Source organism: Capra hircus, chromosome 11, assembly GCF_001704415.2.
Source record: "Capra hircus breed San Clemente chromosome 11, ASM170441v1, whole genome shotgun sequence".
NCBI lineage: Eukaryota > Metazoa > Chordata > Mammalia > Artiodactyla > Bovidae > Capra > Capra hircus.
In genome coordinates, this window is record NC_030818.1 from 49,874,947 (window position 1) to 49,896,131 (window position 21,185).

General features: G+C 39.5%; 1 protein-coding gene across 1 annotated transcript in view; it reads right to left on the reverse strand.

The window, feature by feature from the left end:
• The window catches only part of DNAH6 (dynein axonemal heavy chain 6), a 284,536-nt gene that overhangs the window by 155,466 nt on the left and 107,885 nt on the right, over positions 1 to 21,185 (reverse strand). The window contains exons 29-34 of the mRNA XM_018054768.1: positions 18,321 to 18,458; positions 16,184 to 16,351; positions 13,384 to 13,532; positions 11,260 to 11,367; positions 4,931 to 5,486; positions 3,875 to 3,997 (exon numbers count right to left, since the gene is read on the reverse strand). Of these exons, the coding sequence (XP_017910257.1) occupies positions 3,875 to 3,997; positions 4,931 to 5,486; positions 11,260 to 11,367; positions 13,384 to 13,532; positions 16,184 to 16,351; positions 18,321 to 18,458 (1,242 nt within the window). The remainder of the gene's footprint in view (positions 1 to 3,874; positions 3,998 to 4,930; positions 5,487 to 11,259; positions 11,368 to 13,383; positions 13,533 to 16,183; positions 16,352 to 18,320; positions 18,459 to 21,185) is intronic.

Consider the following 21,185-nt stretch of genomic DNA (forward strand, 5'->3'; position numbering starts at 1 on the left):
ATTTGGAAATAAGTTTTAAGATATAACACCAAAAACACAAACCATGCAAGACAAGTTAGACCACGGAATTTAAAAATGTGTGTGCTGTGAAGGATATTATTTGAAAAAAATGACAAGAAAGGCAGACTTGGAGAAAATACCTGCAAAATACATACAAAGAACCTGTATCCAAAATATATAAAGAACTCCCAAAACTCAGTAACAAGGAAACATACAACCCAATAATAAGTGGGCAAAAGATGTGGACAACTCATCAAAGAAGATATATAGATGGCAAATAAACATATGAAAAGACACTCAACATCTTATAAAAGAAAACTACTCACTGAAAGCAAAATGAGCTACAAATACATATGAGTTGTGTTAGCTGCTCAGTTGTGTCTGACTCTTTGTGACCCCAAGGACTGTACCCCACCAGGCTCTTCTGTCCATGGGATTGTTCAGGTAAGAATACTGGAGTGGATTGCCATTACTTTCATATTAGAATGGCTAAAATCTAAAACACTATACCGCTACATGCTGGTGAGGATGCAGAGTAACAAAGTTCTTTGGAATGCATAATGGTACAGCCACTCTGGAAGACAGATCGGAAGTTTCTTCACAGTTTCACCATATGATTGAGAAGTCACAGTCCTAGGTATTTATCCATATGAGCTGACACCTTTTGTCTACACAAAAACATATATGAATGTTTATGTGAGCTTTATTAGTAATTGCCAAAACTTGGAAACTTTGAGGTGTCTTTCAGTAGGTGAGTGGATAAACTTGGTAAGTGATAAACTTCAGCATACAATAACACTGAATATTATTCAGTACTAAAAAATGAGCTATCAAGCCACAGAAAGACATGGAGGAACTGTAAATACGTATTACTAAGTGAAAAGAAGTCAATCTGGAAAAGCTACAGACCATATAATTCCAACTATATGATGTTCTGGAAAAGGCTAAACTATGGAGACAGGGAAATCAGTAATGTCAGGGGTTGGGAGAGGGTGTGGATGGACAAACAGGTGGAGCACAGATTTCTTGGGCAGTGAAACTATTCTGCATGATACATGATATATTCATTTATCAAAATTTGTAAAACTGTATAACACAGAGTGAATCATAATTTAAACCATGGACTTTAGTTCATAAGAATGTATCCATATTGGTTCATCAATTTTAACAAATGTACCCACATAAATATGCTTAGTCACTCAGTCTTGTCTGACTCTTTGCAACCCTATGGACTATAGTCCACCAGGTTTCTCTGTCCCTGGAATCCTCCAGGCAAAAATACTGGAGTAGGTAGCCATTCCCTTCTCCAGGGGATCTTCCTGACTCAGGGATCAAACCAGTGTCTGCTGGCAGATTCTCTTCCATCTGAGCCACCAGGGAAGCCCACTCACACCAAAGAAAAATGTTAATAAAAGTGGGGACTGTGTTTGGAGGAGAGAAAGCATATGCTAACTCTCTGTACTTTCTGTTAAATTTTTCTATAAACCTAAAACTGTTCTGAATAATAAAATCTATTTAAAAAGTAAATTCAGAAAGGTTAACATGATAGTCTCAGTTCTGAGAATTACTTTCTTTAACAAGGTTTTCTGTTCATTTGCTGTACATATGAAACAAATATTATAAATCACAATATTATGAATCAACTATACTCCAGTAAAAATTTCAAAAAAATAAGGTACTCTAAAATGGTATAGATGAACTTATTTGCAAAGCAGAAATAGACACACAAACATAGAGAACAAACATATGGATACCAAGGTGGGGAGTGGGTATGGGATGGATTGGGAGATTGCGATTGACATATATACACCAGTATGTATAAAATAGATAACTAATGAGAATAGACTGTATACTACATGGAACTCTACTCAATGCTCTATAGTGAGCTAAATGGGAAGGAAATACAAGTAAGAGGGGATACATGTATATGAGTGGCTAATTCACTTTGCTGTACAGCAGAAACTAACACAACATTGCAAAGCAACTATACTCCAACAAAAAATGTCAATTATACCTCAATAAAGGTGTTTTTAAAGAAGCTGATTATGGGGGAAAAAGTAAGGTGCCCTGAGAGTAGGTCACAATATTCTTAAAATGTTGATGCCTAAGAGTGAGGAAAACAATAGTTCTCTGATTCATCTTTGGAGGGGGAGAGGCAGAAAGATGGCTTTCTCAGAATGGCAATTGAGATGAGATGGGGAAAAACATTTAAAAAGATTGCTTATTAAGTTAAGTGGAGTGGGCTGTCATTTCCTTCTCCAGGGGATCTTCCCAACCCAGGGATCAAACCGGAGTCTTTTGCATCTCCTGCATTGGCAGGCAGATTCTTACCACTGAGCCACCTGGGAAGCCCTTATTAAAGTAAAGAGAAATCCTATTTTAGAATGGAGAGGATATAGAAGAACTGCCTTGTTCTGAATAATATAAAAGTTTTTCTTCACTTTGGATGGAATCCTACCACTCAGGTTAGAATGAGTCTTAGATAAGGGGCCTAAGATTGAGTCAAAGCTATGGTTTTTCCAGTAGTCATGTATGGATGTGAGATTGGGCCATAAAGAGATGGAGAAGGCAATCGCACCCCACTCCAGTACTCTTGCCTGGAAAATCCCATGGATGGAGGAGCCTGGTGGGCTGCAGTCCATGGGGTCATGAAAAGTCCATAGAAAAGGGGCCTAAGATTGAGTCAAACCTATGGTTTTTCCAGTAGTCATGTATGGATGTGAGATTGGGCCATAAAGAGAACTGAGTGCCAAAGAATTGATGCTTTCAAACTGTGGTGCTGGAAGACTCTTGAGTGTCTCTTGGATAGTGAGATCAAACCAGTGAATCCTAAAGGAAATCAACCCTGAATATTCACTGGAAGGACTGGTGCCGAAGCTGAAGCTCCAATAATTTGGCCACCTGATGTGAAGAGCTGACTCATTGGAAAAGATCCTGATGCTGGGAAAGATTGAGGGCAAGAGGAGAAGAGGGCGACAGAGGATGAGATGGTTGGATGGCATCACCGACTCAATGGACATGAGTTTGAACAAACTCTGGGAGATAATGGACAGGGAAGGCTGGCGTGTTGCAGTCCATGGGGTTGAAAAGGGTCGGACATGACTTTGCGACTGAACAACAGCAACAACAAGGCTGAATGGGAAGCTAAACTGGTTTTTTCTTCCTTCTGGCTCTCAGAGGCATTGTTGCTGTGTAATTGCTAAGTCCTGTCCGACTCTTTTGTTCCCCCATGGACTGTAGCCTGCCAGGCACCTCTGTCCATGGGATTTCCCAGGTAAGAGTACTGGAGGGGGTTGTCATTTCCTTCTAGATGGAATCTTCTTGACTCAGGGATCAAACCAGAGTCTCTTGTATATCCTGCATTGGCAGGTGGATTCTTTAGCACTGAGCTTCCAGGGAAGCCCCTCGGCGGCATTAGGGGCTTCTAAAATCTAAAAACAAAGACCTGGCCTGGATTTAAGTGTTCTTTTCCTTCGTTGTGCTTCCCCTCATTAACTCAAGCCTTCTGCAGAGTCTTTTTTTTTTTTTTTTTAATGCCCTTCCTTGTTCTACCTGTGTTTGGGGAAACTAAAGGAAATGTTTCTGTTTGTACTTGAGAGAACCCAGTTGAGGGTAGGGGAGGAACAAGGCAGGGTAGGCAGAAACCAGAGTGACTAGGTGGGCTGGTGGGCTGAGGTCACAAATAATGAAGACAGCTATGGGGAGTATACAATCTCCTTGGAGGATCCTAAGAATTCAAGGGAGAGGGCCAGATACAACACCGGGATTCCCTTCATCAAGCACAGTGAGGTCTTAATCAGTTGCTATCTGGGCCCTCGAGAAAAGGGTGAGCCCTGACAGAGGGAAAGGGTGGGGAGTGTCCAGTTGCACTTACTTTTTTAGAAACACTGTGCATCCAGGTTTTAACATAAGGCATCCACTTCAGTTCTTCAGGATCCACAAATACCATTCCACATCTACTGACTGTTGCAGGAGAGGCAACCTTTAGATCTTGCACCTAAAATTTTAAAGTTGAACAAGAAATGGCTAACATGATACTTCCTTGTCCCTCCCAGTTCAATGCTAATAAATCACACATTTAAAGTTTAAGGTAACATACTGTTAGGTTTTGCATGCAAGAGAGTGGGAGAGCTATAAGTGATTTAAAATGGAGAAGGAAAGTTAAATGAGGCATGAGGAGAAATATACATATATATATATATGACAGTATAGAAGGATACTGGAGAAGGAGATGGCAACCCACTCCAGTATCAGTATTTTTGCCTGGAGAATCCCATGGACAGAGGAGCCTGGCAGCCTACAGTCCATGAGGTGGCACAGAGTTGGAAAACAACTGAAGTGAAGGATGCTGTCAAATTCTTATGGGAAGGTATACATAGTTATTCCCTTCTTTTTCCTTCTTACCTTTTTTATTCTTATATCCAATGCATAGCCTAGTACCTAGGACACAGTAGGTATTCAACTAATGTCTGATGAATGAACACAGCAGGGGTGGTATCTTCTGTAAGATTTTGTAAAGTGTATTTGACCTGCATTCCTTTTTCAATCCCATTACCAAATAGTCATACCACAGAGGGATGACTTATTCTTCTTAAATGGAACAATTATTTTTAACTTGGAAAGCATTTCAAATCATGTAAAGACACTAATATATATAACTACCTTCAAAGGGAAAGAAACAAGTAGTGGTGAAGACAGAATTTATTTTATTTCCCATTTATAGAGAGATAGGAACATTTGAGAGACTCTGGTTGTCAGAATGGAAAATCTATTATAAAAAGAAAATTTGATAAATATTTAGTGTATAAATGAAATACCATGGTAGGCCTTACAGATAATCAAAGAGACATCAGTAAGAGGAAAAAAAAAATAATGATGTTATGCCAATCTAACAAATGATTTCACTCCACAGTAAGGAATATATATTTACCTCAAAAAGCATGTGGATTTGAGGTGTGAGTTTAATTCTCTCACTGTTAGCCAAGCAAAGCATCTTGTTATCATCCAGCACCGTATTCATATTTTCAATCCAAAGAGCGTCTACTGGCCCATCACTGATGATCCATTTATGGTCTTCTGAAGTATCATTCACAGCCGCTCGGACACTTAGTGCCATTAAACCATCTTTCCATTCCAAGGTTACGTTATTAACTTCACCATACAATTCACCCATTGTAATTGATTTAGGATTAAGAACATATGTTTTAACTGGTTGGTAAAAGGGATTGTCTACACCAAGTTTTTGCAAATTCCCTAAAGTTTCTGCTAGTACTTGGTAAACTGTGGTCTTGCCACCTCCTGTTGGCCCAACTAACATTACACCATGCCTTACTAGCATCGTTTCATAGAACTGTATCACTTTTTTAACCATACATGCTTCAGGCTGAAGATTCTTTTTCTTCATGACATCTATAATTGTTGACTGCAATATACCATAATCATGTTCTGGAATTTGGACACCAGGAAAAAGGTCAGATATGATTCCACTGGAAAAATAAAATAATAAAATAAAATAAAAAACAAAATAAAATCAATTAGGAACTACTGGCCATTGATATCCACCCATGTTACAATTAATTTTTTAAACATTACCAAGGTTCTTATTTTTCTCATTATCTTTTCCTCTAAACACACAGTGCTACATTATCTTATGTGTTGTACCAGAATCTATCATTTCTCTGATTTTTGTATGATTTTGCTTGTTCCTTGTACAGTGGACCAATGTTCTTAAGTATACTGGGAGCTTTTTGAGATAGAGAATATTTCTTACATTTTTGTATTATACACAGTACATGGTATAGTACCAAACATACAGGCAATGATTTTTCAGTTTATTTTAAAAATTATATTTATAGCTCAACTTTTCCCAAAAAGCACTTATGTGTGATTATAATGGTATATAAATATTTGGAAAAAAAAGATGGAAATGGAAATAGAAAACTAGTACTATGTGAAAAAGGGAGTAAAGGAAAAAATGGACTCTTTCTATGGGAAACCAAATGGCTGTACGGGTAAAAAAGAAGTGAAACTCTTACACACGAAAAAACATTTGAGAAGCAGTAAATAATTTAATATAAAATGACAAGAAAAGTACAAGATGGGGGAGATAAAGACGATGGAGTAGGAGGATGTTGAGCTCACTTTCTTCCACAAATACATCAAAAATACATTGACATGTGAAGCAACTCTCACGAAAACAAACTGGAGACTTGCAGAAAGACTCTTCTACAACTAAGATTATAAAGAAAGAGTCACAAAGAGTTGGGTAGGAAGGGAAGAGAAAGAAGCAATCAGGTTGGTATCTGTGCCTGTTGGAGGGGACACAGAAAAGGAGGGGGCTTACATGGGCTTTGAGATCCTCCCTGGAGAGTGAGGGGTTCGAACCACATTGGGCACTGCCGTCCTAGGAGCTGATACTGGGAAGACAAGCCTCTTAGCTGATTTGAAAGCCAGTGAAACTAACAGCAGAGCTGTAAGAAACCTATATCCCACCTGTGAAGAGTGGTTGTTTATTCCAAGAACAAGAGAGAGGAAACAGAATGAAACTGCCTAGGGCTCTGGCTGTCTCCCACAATCCTCACCCTTGACTTTGTGTCCCAACTCACAATAAGCACCTGCCACAGAACTGCCTGCTCTAGCACAGCTCCCCACTAGGGTGAAGGGTGCTCCTTCTAAGGAGAGTGCACAGTTAGGGGGAAGGAGCAGGCTTGGATCCAGCACTGAATCTGAGCAGGGTGAGGATGGCTATTACTGGAGCTCTTGGAGGCAGTGGGTCAGGAGTGTTCTGGAGCTCTGAGGTGCTGGGACTACCCCAGTGCTTGCCCAAGCCTGCACTTGGTACCCAGTCTGGCCCCTCTTACTCCATCACTGCTCCTCTAGAGTAAAGGTACCGATGCTGGGAGAGGTAGATCACATATTTGGAAGAGAACCAGCTCAGACCCAACCCTCAGGGCTTCTGCTCCAGTATCTTGGGACCTGCCCCTGCTCCAATAGGGCAGTGTTGACCACTGAGAACAGGACAAGCCGTGGCTCACATCTGACTCTGGCTCTAGCCAGAGAGAAAATTACAGGTCAATGTCTCTGATACTATACATGCAAAAATTCTCAACAATGATACACCAAAGATCAAGTTGAATTTATTCCAGGGGTGCAAGAATGGTTCAATATTTGCAATTCAATCAACGTGATACACCACATTAACAAAAGGAAAATAAAAATCACATGATCATCTCAACAGTCACAGAAAAAGCAATTAACAAAATACAAAAATCCATTCATGATAAAAACTCTCAAGAAACTTCACATAGAAGGAACATAATTCAGCATAATGAATGACACTTATGACAAACCCAAAGCTAACATTATACCCAGTGACAAAAAGCTGAAAACTTTCCCTTTAAAATCAGACTGAGATAAGTATGCCCACTTCTGTCACTTTTATTCTACATAGTATTGGACATCCTTGTCACAGCAATCAGATTTGAAAAAGAAATAAAAGGAATCCAGATTAGAAAGGAAGAAGTAAAACTGTCACTTTTTGCAGATGACATCATATTATGCATAGAAAATCCTAAAGACGTCACAAAAAATCTACTAGAACTCATTAATGAATTTGGTAAGGTTGCAGGATACAAAATTAACACACAGAAACATGTTGCATTTCTATACACTAACAAAAACCTATCAGAAATAGAATTATGAAAACAGTCTCATTTACATTCACATGAGAAAGCATAAAATATCTAGAGACAAATTTGCCTACAAAGGTAAAAGACTTATACTCAGAAAACTATAAGAAACAGAGGAAAGAAGCTGAAGAAGACACAAACAGATGGAAAGATACACCGTGTTCATGAACTGGAAGAATCAATATTGTCAAAATGATCCTCTACCATATAGATTTAGTGCAATCTCTCTCAGAATACCAACGGCAATTTTTCACAGAAATAGAACAAGTAGTTTTAAAATTTGTATGGAAATATAAAAGACTCCAAATAGCCAAAAATAATCTTGATAAAGAAGAAAAAAGCTGGAGTTATCACACTCCTTGACTTCCAACTATGCTAAAAAATGATAGTAATCAAAACAGTATGGTACTGGCCCCCAAACAAACTCATAGATCAGTGAAACAGAATAGAGAGCTCAAAAGTAAACCCATGCACTTATGGTCAGTTAACCTAAGACAAAGGAGGCAAGAATATATAAGGGAGAACAGATAGTCTCTTCAATAAGCGGTGAAGGGAAAACTGGGTGCAGTTGCATGTAAAACAATAAAATTAGAACATTTTTCTCACACCATATAAAAATGAACTAAAAGTGGATTATAGACATAAATGTAAGACTAGAAACCATTAAACTCTGAGAAGGAAACACAGGAAGAATACTCTTTGACACAAATTGTAGCAACATTTTTTTGGAATTGGTCTCCCAATGCAAAGGAAACAAAAGCAAAATTAAACAAATGGGACCTACTTAAATTTAAAAGTTTTTCACAGCAAAGGAAACCACTGACAAAATGAAAGACTAACCTACTGAATGAGAGAATATTTGCAAATGATGAGGGGTTAATATTCAAAATATATAAATAGATCATACAACTCAATATCAAAAACAAACAAACCCAATTAAAAAATGGTCATTAAACCTGAATAGACATTTTTCCAAAGAAGACATACAGATGACCAACAGCCTCATGAAAAGATGCTCAACATCACTAATTATCAGAGAATGAAACTCTAAGCCACAATGAGATATCACCTCACACCTGTCAGAATGGCTATCAGTGAAAAGACCACAAATAGCAAATGTTGGTGAGGATATGGAGGAAAGGGAACCCTGTAAACTTTTGGTGGGAATGTAAACTGGTGCAGCCACTATGGAAGACAGTATGGAGGGTCCTTAAAAGACTAAAAATATAACCACCATATTATCCAGTAATTCCACTCTTAGATATATATTTGAAGAAAATGAAAACACTAATTTGAAAAGATATATTTGAAGAAAATGAAAACACTAATTTGAAAAGATATATGCAGCCTAATATTTATAGCAGCATTATCAAGAATTATTACAACAACCAAGGTATGGAAGCAACCGAAGAATCAACCAACAGATAGATGGATAAAGGAGATTTTGTATGTATGGAATGTATGTTGGAATATTATCCAGCCATAAAAAATGAAATTTTGCCATTTGAAAAAATATGGGTGGACCTGGAGAGTATTATGCTTAGTGACATAAGTCAGACAGAGAAAGACAAATAATCTGTTATTACTTATATGTGGAATCTAAAAAATTAAACAAACTAGTAAATATAGCAAAAGAAAGAGACTCACAGATATAGAGAACAAACTAGTGGTTACCAGTGGTGAGAGGGATGTGGGAGGGGCAAGATAGGGGTAGTGGGTGAAGAAGTACAAACTATTCTGTATAAAATAAAGAAGCTAAAGAATATATTTTTCAGCACACAGAGTATAGCCAATATTTTATAATAACTTCAAATGAAGTATAATCTATAAAATATTCAATCACTATGCTATACACCTGAAATTAATACAATATTGTAAATCAATTATACTGCAATAAAAAAGAGCAAGGGAAAAATACAGGAAGAAAATATAACAGGTGAATTTATAGTACTATATTAAGAAAGTCTATCTCAAAAAGATAAAAATTCTATAACTTTAAAAAAGTTGATCAAGTGAAAAAATAAAAACACACAAGGAAAAACCAAATTTCTGTGAGGTAAGAGGCTTTAAACGTAACTTAGAGTGAATTATATACTTAAAGAAATATTTCCAATGTTTTACCAGATAAAGTTCATGTTTTGTCACAAATTGCTAAGTAAAAGAATACAACAGAATAATGCTCTAAGAATAATAAATGACTAATGAACAGAAGAAATAAATGACTAATGAACAGAAGAAATGATGCTCAGTGGTACTAACAAAATAATGTATATAAAATAGGCTACTAATTTGGTATCTCTCTCTAAAACATATAAAAGGAAATGTGCATTTTCATAAATTTGTACCTATAAACATAAAGTGCCTTTGGAGGATGTACTGATAGGATCTATCTAAATTTAAAATGTCCATACCCCATGATCTCCAGAGTGTACTTCCTAGAATCTCACTTATAGCACTATCATAAGTGTGCAATCATTAATATATAGGAATTTCCATCACTGTGTTCTGGAAAAGTACAAAGACACATATTCTGGCAATCAGGGGATCTGATGGTGGACAAAGGCAAAGAGGATCCTCAGTAAGGTCATAAATAGACATCTCACGATGACAGATGTGTATGACTGAAGGTCATTTTTGTTTTTAGGAGACTTATACTCTGGCAGAATTTTGAAATGAATTAGTGATAGAGGTATAGAAGAGTTGATGACGGAATAAAAAACAAAAATCAAGATTAATAAATGCAGGAAAAATAAGAAGCAAGGTACTCTAATAAACAAGGGAAAGATAGCTCAGCTTTGGGTGATATTTATATCTCTAAAATAAATTATGGAAATCCTGTATATTGAGCTCCGGTTATACTGTCACATGACTACCCAGAGAGGATGGGTTGGTGGGGAGAGAAGTGTGTCCGTATCTTCACTTCTCTGTTAGCAACTTAACATCTAAAACGGAAAAGTCATGAAATGACACAAATGTGGTACCAAAAGATATGGATAGATATAGGAAAATGAAAGGACAAATAGATGAATTAAAAAGTTATTGTCTTTAGGAAGTGGAAGTTGGTAAAGGGCAGGAAACTATTGTTTTCCCTGAGAGTAACTTAAAACAGCATTTTTAAAACCACATACATATATGACTTGAATAAACATAAAACTCAGTAATGAACGTAGAAATAGATAAAAGCAATCACACTGTGTTGAGACCCCAATCTACTTCTTTTGAGTCTGGAACTTCTCTTAGGTCAGGAATTTGTAACCAAATGCTACTTTGCATAGCATGCAGCTTGGTGGTCAATATGTTGAAAAAATAAATGATTGGATTGATGATAAAACTTTAGTATCTTTATTTGAAACTAGCATTTAAAAAATTACAATAATCTTGAAATTATTTTTCTAGTTCTGTGAAAATGTGCTGGTACTTGATAGGATTGTTGGAAACATAGCATTTAAAAAATTACAATAAGTATCTCTAGAAAAGATAAAACCTTGCTAGAGACTGACATGTTTGAAGATAAACTATCCTTCACCTCTACATAGTAGCTATGCTTTCTCTGTAACACCTAGACATTTACCTGAATAGAATAGCATCATCTGTTAGGAATTTTGGCAAGTTAGAGTCCCGCAAAGCTCTTATTAACACCACATCTTCACTGAGGTCTGGGTTCTCTCTTTTTAAAGACCTAAATTTAAAGGAATAATTCAGATGACATTGCAAGTACATAATGTTGAACATGATTTTCTAAATCTCTGCGCTGGGGATTCTGCCTGCAGAAAGCTGTGGAGGGCACCCCACTGCTGATTCTTACTGGAAGGATGGGACCATTTTCCCTGGCATGCCCAGCGTCCATCTCCAAAACAACACATGGACAAGTCAGGCACAGGCTGCTTTGACTTGAGGAGAATGATAAGGACATTTTCTCAAGGACCTCCTATCAATCCAGACTTTATCCAACCTGAATTTATAGTTCTCTGAATACATTATGATGGTTCAGATCCCTGTCACTTTCTTTTCTCTTATCCCAGAATGGTTTTCTGCTGGCTCTCATTTTTCCTTTGAAACCCAGCTCAATCATTCCCTCTTCTAGAAAATTCCCTCCACCACCCATCTCAGTGAACCCCAGGGCACAGCACCACGGTTGCCCTCACACACTAATTAGTCTAATCTAGATGACTGCTCATTTGTCTGTCTTGCCCCCGGGTTGCAGTCATATTCTCTGAGTACAAGTATGTCAACTCCTCAGTATCCTTCTTCCTTCAATGGCAATCCTGTAGAGAGGAGAAATATTGTATCTGAGAGGTTGAAGGAATGAACAGAGGGTAGAAAGGCAGGGTGATCTGTGCAGAAGCCAGGGGTATGGGAGCCAGGCAGAAGGGGCCCCACGTAAATAGAATCTAAGCCAGAGAGTCATCACCTGATAGGAAGGAGCATATGAAAGACAGATTTCCCTCAGAGACTCTGGAGAGGTAGGGGTGTCAAGAGGTTATAAAGAGAGAAGCTAAGGCCTTAAGAGAAAAGGCTCTTGCTCTGCTAGCTTTCCAGATGGTGTTAGGGGTAAAGAATCCGTTTGCCAATGCAGGAGATGTAAGAGAGGTGGGTTCGATCCCTGGGTTGGGAAGATCCACTGGAGAAGGAAGTGGCAACCTACTCCAGTATTCTTGCCTGCAGAATCCCATGGACATAGAAGCCTGGCAGGCTACAGTCCGTAGGGTCACAGAGTTGGACACGACTGAAAGCGACTTATCATGCGTGCGTGCCACTAGAAACTAGAAAGAAGCCCAGCATTGGACCAGACTGTAGTGACAGAGGAGGGGGTCTAGGACATAAGCTTGTACTGAAGATAACACTGAAGTTTCTCTGGATGCTTTAGGCTTTGTCAGTTGATGGGGATGACTTAATTGTGTATGCGCATGACAAAGTAAACGCCTTTTAATTCTCATCAGTTGGCTCAGATAGTAAAGAATCTGCCTGTAATGCAGGAGACCTGGGCTCGATCTCTGCGTTGGGGAGATCCCCTGGAGAAGGGAATGGCAACCCACTCGAGTATTCTGGCCTGGAGAATCCCATGGACAAAGAAGCCTGGTAGGCTACTGTCCATGGGGTCACAAAGAGTTGGACATGACTGAGTGACCTTCACTTTCACTTTCACATCCTGGCTCACGGTGGTTAATTAAGCCTTTAATATGCTGAAATCCATACTGCATGTACCCATACTGGATGCATTCAGGTGAAAATAAAGCTAGCCAAAGCTTAACGGCAGCTATGTTGGTTCTCATAGGGGAGAACTGTTGTGAGATGCACAGAGATGCCCTCTTTCACTGTGGCGGGGTGTGTGTGTGTGTGTGTGTGTGTGTGTGTGTGTGTGTGTGTCAAGGTAAGAATGATAACAGTGGCAGCTAGCATTTATTAATTATGTTGCTGGGAAAGACTGAAGGCAAAAGTAGAGGACAACAGAGGATGATATGGTAAGACAGCATCACCGACTCAATGGACACGGACTTGAGCAAAGTCCAGGAGATAGCGGAGGACTGGGAAGACTGGTGTGCTGCAGTCCATGGGGTCTCAAAGAGTTGAACATGACAGCCACTGAACAACAACAACATGTTGCTTTAAGAGCCATCTGTGAATTACTCATGAAATGTATGAGTAATGCATGACACAGTTTGGAACTCAACTCTTGCCCACTTTGGTTTCTTACCCAGCCATGACCAGTACGGACTTTACAGCTCTCATGCCAAAGTCATAGTGATCCTGCTGAGAGAGCTGTTCACTGCAAAGCTTATACATCTGGGTCATTTTTCTTGCTAATATTTTACTGGATTCAAATCCTTCGGAATATAGAATTACCTAGAATGGAAAAAATATAATGCAATGCCTGATTATATTATACTGATAACAGCACAGTAGCATAATACCAATGCATTCAAAATCTAGTTAAGGTATTATATCTCTCCAAGTGGTGGTGGTTGTTGTCCAGTCGCTCAGTTGTGCACAATTCTTTGCAACCCCATGACTGAAGCATGCCAGGCTTTCCTGTTCTTCACCATCTCCCAGAGCTTGCTCAAACTCATGGCCATTGAGTCGGTGATGCCATCCAGCCAGCCATCCATCCGGTCCCTGTTGTCCTCTTCTTCTCCTGTCTTCAATGTTTCCCAACATCAGGGTCTTTTCCAATGAGTCAGTCCTTCACATCAGGTGGCAAAGTATTGGAGCTTCAGCTTCAGCATCAGTCCTTCCAATGAACATTCAGGATTTATTTCCTTTATGACTGACTGGTGTGATCTCCTTGCAGTCCACGGGACTCTCAAGATTCTTCTCCAGCACAATTCAAAAACATCAATTCTTTGGCACTCAGACTTATTTATGGTCCAACTCTCACATCTGTACATGACTATGGAAAAACCATAGCTTTGACTAGACGGACCTTTGTTGACAAAGTAATGTCTCTACTTTTTAATATGCTGTCTAGGTTTGTCATAGCTTTTCTTCCAAGGAGCCAGTGTCTTTTAATTTCACAGCTGCAGTCACCATCTGCAGTGATTCTGGAGCCCAAGAAAATAAAATCTCTCACTGTTTCCATTGTTTCCCCATCTATTTGCCATGAAGTGACTGGACAAGATGCCATAATCTTAGTTTTTTGAATGTTGAGTTTTAAGCCAGTTTTTTCACTCTCCTCTTTCATTTTCATCAAGAGGCTCTTTAGTTCTTTTTCACTTTCTGCTGTAAGAGTGGTGTGGGATATTACATAGGGATGTCTGAGAATTGATTCTGCTCTCTTTCTATAGATGAAGATGTGGTCTTGTTATGTTTGGTTTGAGGAGCTGCAGAGCCCAGTGTGAAACATTCACATCATAAAGGCTGGATGGTGTTGTGAGCCTGAGTATAAAAGCAAGACTTGAACTTCCCTGATCTGACAGTCAGTGATACCCTCCCTTTAGGCTCCCTGAGAGTCAAGGAAAGCTATACAAAAATGAGCAGCCTCTTTCCTGCCCTAGGAGGCCACCATGCCTCTGACAAGTTTCTGTGCTCTTGGTTATATAAACCAATGATGATCATGGAGGGGGATGTGGACCCTCCTTCCAATGCATAATCTACTCGAGTCACTGCAGTTGGCCTTGGAATGAGATTCGAGATGGTGCTGAGATTGCATGCTGGTGTCTGTTTTGCTCATTGCTCTATCACGACCTATTAGCACAGCGCTCTGGGCACTGAAGGTGATTAAAAATGCTTACTGACAACAGACCCTGATTCATTTGATCTGTAAAAACAATAGGAATAGCTTTCAGAAGACTGGATTTTTAAATTTCTCCAATTGATTACTGAGTAATTTAACAATCGGACAAAACAGGAGATGTGAATACGATGTTGGACTGAGTTTCAAGCCTGGTTTTCTTCCTATCAGCTTTGGACAATGAGCAAGTCATTTACTGTCCTGTCCTCAGAGGGTCTAGTGTGAAGACGCCACCTGTCTTAGCTGCCCAGCACCCCATCTTACCCGCAGGGGCGTTGCAAGACTCATGAGATGCTGTAGGCATTATATTAATACTATAAAAAGTTGTAATTTTTCTAATGATAGGATTTGGCATGGTCTATTCTTAGGCAGTTACTTTTACTTCATTTAGAAGAATATTTTAAATTAGCTGTTGTCAGAAATTTACTAGCCATGGGAGTAACAGGTGCTTTCTGAGAAACTCCATTCTAAAAGAGGTGGTGTCTCTTGTGAACTGTAGCATTGAGCATGAAGGGCCTTCCAGAGTCTTGAAAATATCCTATATCTTGGTCTTGGTGATCACACAGGTGAATACATATGTAAGGATACATTCAGTTGTACCCTTATGATCTGTGCACTTTACTATATGTAAATTATACCTCAGTAAAAAGTGTCAAGAAAAATACATATAAGATTTAAATATACTGGTTATTAGCTAGAATGAAGAAACAAACAAACAAACAAAAAAACAGTTTAAATAGTAAGGTTCCTAGATAGATAGAGAAGAAACAAATATAAACATAAATAATTAACTTATTAATGATGGCTTTTTTTTTTTACTATATTGATACAAACTAGAAACAAATCACTGTCTTTCATCATTAGTGATTGGTATTGTTTCTACTCAACACCCCTTGACTCTAATTAAAAAAATAATGCAGCAAGAGAAGTGAGAATAATATAGTCTTTTTAGGATAATCTAGACATTTTAATTCCGAGAGACAAACTGATAAATTCCAATGAAATGGTTAATTGAGTTCATTTATTTATTCCAGTTTTCAGGGCTTACAATATTCCAGATGCAAACTGGACTTTGGGGATATAGCAGTTACACACACACACACCATTCTAAGTGGTAACAATCATGTCTACACACTTAAGAGGAAACAATACTGTATAACCTTGGCCAGAGTACATTCATAATGGAAACTTTCTACCATGATAGAAATCAAATACTAAATAAAAGAAACAAGCTTAAAGTTTTGCTGCTTTATAGTGTGAAGCTCACCTCTGCAATCAAGGCATAATTTGGAACCATCATTGCAAAGGGTCTAAACAGGGCTTTCAAATTATCTGGCAACTCAGTTCTGCCTGCATATCCAGGATTCATTGTGATGAAGGCTGCACAAGTCATAACCAACTTTATTTCTCGCCCCTCAAACATGAATCTAGAGAGCTGTTGAAAAGAAAGAGAAGATATAAGTTAACACTTCACCATACATTTGTAAACTCTTCCCCATAATTACTGCTCGAGTACAAAACTTGTGTGACGTGCATTCAAGCAAAAACTACTGAATCCTATTGTTGGGAATGTTTTCATCCTGATTTTGTCCTACACACTCTCCCTCTCTTCTGGGCTAAGTATTTCCTGCTGTTTGCCTCCTTGCCCCTGCCTTGCCCCAGGTGTTTCCTCCTTCTTGGCCCAGTCATAATAAAATAAAAGAATAAATAATAACTAAAATAAAACAATTTAAAAAATTAAACAACTCGCAAGGTTGTTCTGGTTTGTACCTGCTGAATACCCGCCTGCCCTTTGGTGCCCTCAGGACCATAATTTTGCAAGGCCAACACAACAGAATGGTGGGGGGCTTGGTCCTACCCTTCAGTGCCATCACCTTCCCAGCACAAAATCCTTCTTCAGGAACATGCTCCCAGGGGCTAAAACAAATTTTAAATACTGTTCAGTTCAGTTCAGTCACTCAGTCGTGTCCGACTCTTTGCGACCCCATGAATCGCAGCACATCAGGCCTCCTTGTCGATCACCAACTCCCAGAGTTCACTCAGACTCACACCCATTGAGTCAGTGATGCCATCCAGCCACCTCATCCTCTGTTGTTCCCCTTCTCCTCCTGCCCCCAATCCCTCCTAGCATCAGAGTCTTTTCCAATGAGTCAACTCTTCACATGAGGTGGCCAGAGTATTGGAGTTTCAGCTTTAGCATCATTCCTTCCAAAGAAATCCCAGGGCTGATCTCCTTCAGAATGGACTGGTTGGATCCCCTTGCAGTCCAAGGGACTCTCAAGAGTCTTCTCCAACAACACACTTCAAAAGCATCAATTCTTCGGTGCTCAGCTTTCTTCACAGTCCAACTCTCACATCCATACATGACTATTGGAAAAACCATAGCCTTGGCTAGATGGACCTTAGTCGGCAAAGTAATGTCTCTGCTTTTGAATATGCTATCTAGGTTGGTCATAACTTTACTTCCAAGGAATAAGTGTCTTTTAATTTCATGGCTGCAGTCACCATCTACAGTGATTTTGGAGTCCAAAAAAAATAAAGTCTGACATTGTTTCCACTGTTTCCCCGTCTATTTCCCATGAAGTGATGGGACTGCATGCCATGATCTTCGTTTTCTGAATGTTGAGCTTTAAGCCAACTTTTTTACTCTCCTCTTTTACTTTCAACAAGAGGCTTTTTAGTTCCTCTTCAGTTTCTGCCATAAAGGTGGTGTCATCTGCATATCTGAGCCACCCTAATATCTTCATCTGTCCCTACGCTCCTTGGCTTCTCCAGTCCAGTGACTTCTGGACCTAGGACCCCTCTCTCTTTTTTTTTTACCAGCAACAGGCTGAGACTAGGGGCTGTGAGGAAGGCAGTAGAGCCCAGAAGAGGCAGAATTAGAGAAACAGAACAGAGAAATCAATGTCAAAGGCAAGAACAAGAAAAATAAGAGGAAAATAAGAGGTGGAGGACAGAAGAACAAGGGAGTACAAGCATGCATGTGTGTGCGTTGGGGGAGCAAAGAATAACAGGGTTCCACGAGGGCACAGACTGAGTCTCACCAACTCTACATCCCTAGGCCCCAGCACAGTGTCTGCCGTATAGTTGTTTATTGTGTTGCCTGGATGAGCAATTAATTCACCCAATTCAGTTCTACTGCTGCAGTACTCACCGATGACACTGGAAACATGGACTAGATAGGCTGAAGTTAGCACTGTCCTTCCTAAAATGCAACATGATGTAAGTTCGTTATGAACTTCTTGTTCTTTAGTTGTTAAGTTGAGTCTGACTCTTTTGCGACTCCATGGACTGTAGCCCACCAGGCTCTTCTGTCCATGATATTTTCTAGGCAAGACTACTACAAACTTAAGAAACATGATATCTACGGACTAGAAACATGATATCTATGCCCAGCCTCTTACCTTTGCAGCTTTGGCATTCCTGATGGTAATGAGCTGCTGAGCAATGACGGACAAAACTTCTATGTCAATTCGATTAAATTCATCAAAGCAGCACCAGGCTCCTGACTGTGCCAGACCACTGAAGAAGCGTCCCATCATCTGAAATCAAAAGAATGCCACTCAGCTCGGTACTGTAGAGTTGAACTCCTCCCAAAGTTAAATTCTGAGGTATTAAAAAGATAAGAGGTGGTATCTGCAAACAAGCAATAGCTTTCTGTGACTCCTGGGCTACGGCAGAGAAGACTCCTTTTTCTTGGAGGAAATATCTTTTTGCTGCTCTCTGAATGATTTGAAACTGATTTTTATTTTTAGATAAAATGACAATCTGACCTACTTTTTCATAATCCTCATTCACTTATGTAAATACAGTTTCTCAAAGAAAGTGACACATAGAATGCTGCTGCTGCTGCTAAGTTGCTTCAGTCGTGTCCGACTCTGTGCGACCCCATAGACGGCAGCCCACCAGGCTCTGCTGTCCCTGGGATTCTCCAGGCAAGAACACTGGAGTGGGCTGCCATTGCCTTCGCCAATGTATGAAAGTGAAAATTGAAAGTGAAGTCACTCAGTCGTGTCCAACCCTCAGTGACCCCATGGACTGCAGCCCACCAGGCTCCTCTATCCATGGGGTTTTCCAGGCAAGAGTACTGGAGTGGGGTGCCATTGCCTTCTCCAGACACACAGAATAGACACACTTAATTACTTAAGAAAACCTTGAAAACTTTGCTGATGGAGACTTTCATCATCTTTACCAGGTACTATACATGGCAGGCAACATGCAGGAACAACTGAGCAGAAGCACAGTCACTTGAGCATGCTAAGTTGCTTCAGTCGTGTCTGACTCTTTGCGACCCTATGGACTGTAGCCCACCTGGCTCCTCTGTCCATGGGATTCTCCAGGCAAGGATACTGAAGTGGATTGCTGTGGAAGATCCTCCTCCAGAGCATCTTCCTGATCCAGGGATTGAACCCACATCTCCTACATCTTCTTTACTACTAGTGCCACGTGGGAAGCCCATACACAGGGTAATGTAATGGTGGTTAATTTCTTCTACAGCAGAATCCTAGTGGTTCAGGAGAATGAATATATACCTGTGGCTATCTACTGAGGAAAGTTCCTTTAGAGATTTGAATTTTGGGTTAAACATTAGTACAAATATTGCATCATACCATACCATCACATCTCTTTGAAAATAGAGCTAATGGTTTTTTGTTTCAAGGTGGTCAACCGGGCACATAGGGATAACATCCCTTTCTCTGAAATGACCATGTATGAAAGACAGAACTCTCTCCATTTCTGTGTCTGCATTTGTACCTGCACCTACCTGATAAAAACATAATGGAAAGGAAAACCAGTAGCAGAAAATAAATTTTGAAAAAATATCCTGGAAGATGGAAAGTTTATAAACACCAATTACTCAGCTGAGAAGGGCAGAATTCAGCCCAAGCCAGAAGGAAGGAAGAACTACCCTTCAGGAAGGTCTCCAAGAAACTCTGAACCCATCAGCAATACATGCAAGGAAAGCAGACAAGGTCCCACGGCAATCCTTGGAAATTAGTCAAAGGTGAATACTTGAGGTGATCAGGTTTGTGGGCCCTGCCTTTCTCTGTGCTTCTCTCTCCTCATTCCAAGTAGAGTAAACAGGGCTCTTGAGGCTGGCATTGCTGAATTTTCCCTCCAGAATAATACCCAAGGACTGCCTTGTTGAGAAAGGGGGAGATCTGTCTTTGGGAGACATCAGGAGGTACTGGGAGAAGACATTAGGCTTGGGAGATAACGAAAGCAGAGAAAAGACAGAAAACTTCAGACCTCCACATTACTCAACTGAGAGTCAGAAGGACAGATGGCTCCATCCATGAGTGAAACCCACTGAATTCTACTACTGTAGAAAAAAATCCTTGTTATTTTGGTATTTATAAAAGGTTTCTGGCTTCCTGGCTGCCCATGCCCACACACTCTATGGGGAAGCCTGCCAGCCAAATATCTTACACTCTCACAGAGATCACAGGAGCTCTTTCATTGAAAGCAGGGGTGAAGCAAGTTATTCTAAATGATCAACTCAGTCCCTCATCCACGCTTATGAACTAAGAAGTAAAGATCAACAGACATTTAAGAATAATCAACATCAAGAAAGAGAAGAAAAATAAACAAAATAAGCAACTCTGAAGAAAATGGAGGTAATCTGGGGGACAAAAGAAAAAATTTAAAAATTCAAATGGAATCCTCAGAGAGATTTTAGAGGAAATTACATTACTATAGTATAAAACAAGATACTCTTAAAAAAAAGAGCCAGAGATAAGAAACAATCCTTGGAACGTAATTATAATACAGCCTAGATTACAAAAATGAAATAGATGGACTGAACAATGAAATAACTAAAGACCAAGCTGGCATTCTTTTTTGGCTGAGCAGCTTGTAGGATCTTAAATCCCCAACCAGGGGACAGAGGACAGAAAGCTCACAATGATGTTGGTCATCCAGTCACAACCTGCTCATGGAAGAGCTTTCAATGGTATACAAGGACTGATGGCCAACAGGAAACAAAAAGAAGAAAATGAAACGTGTCTCCATCAGAGTGATGTTAAGCAGTCTGTACCACCTCTGTTGACCACCTGAAGTTACTACCTGCTGAAGTGAGCATGAGAAGTAGGACTCCAAGAAGGGGCAAAAGACATTTTTCAATAAAGGTGGGTTCCCACAGCTCTCTCTTAGAATCACTTAATTTTATTATTTTAAAAAGGGACTTAATTTTATTCCCTAGGCCATTTTAGCATGACATACAGGGTCCCCTAGTTTCAGAATTCAATGCTAATATATTTGGGGCACAC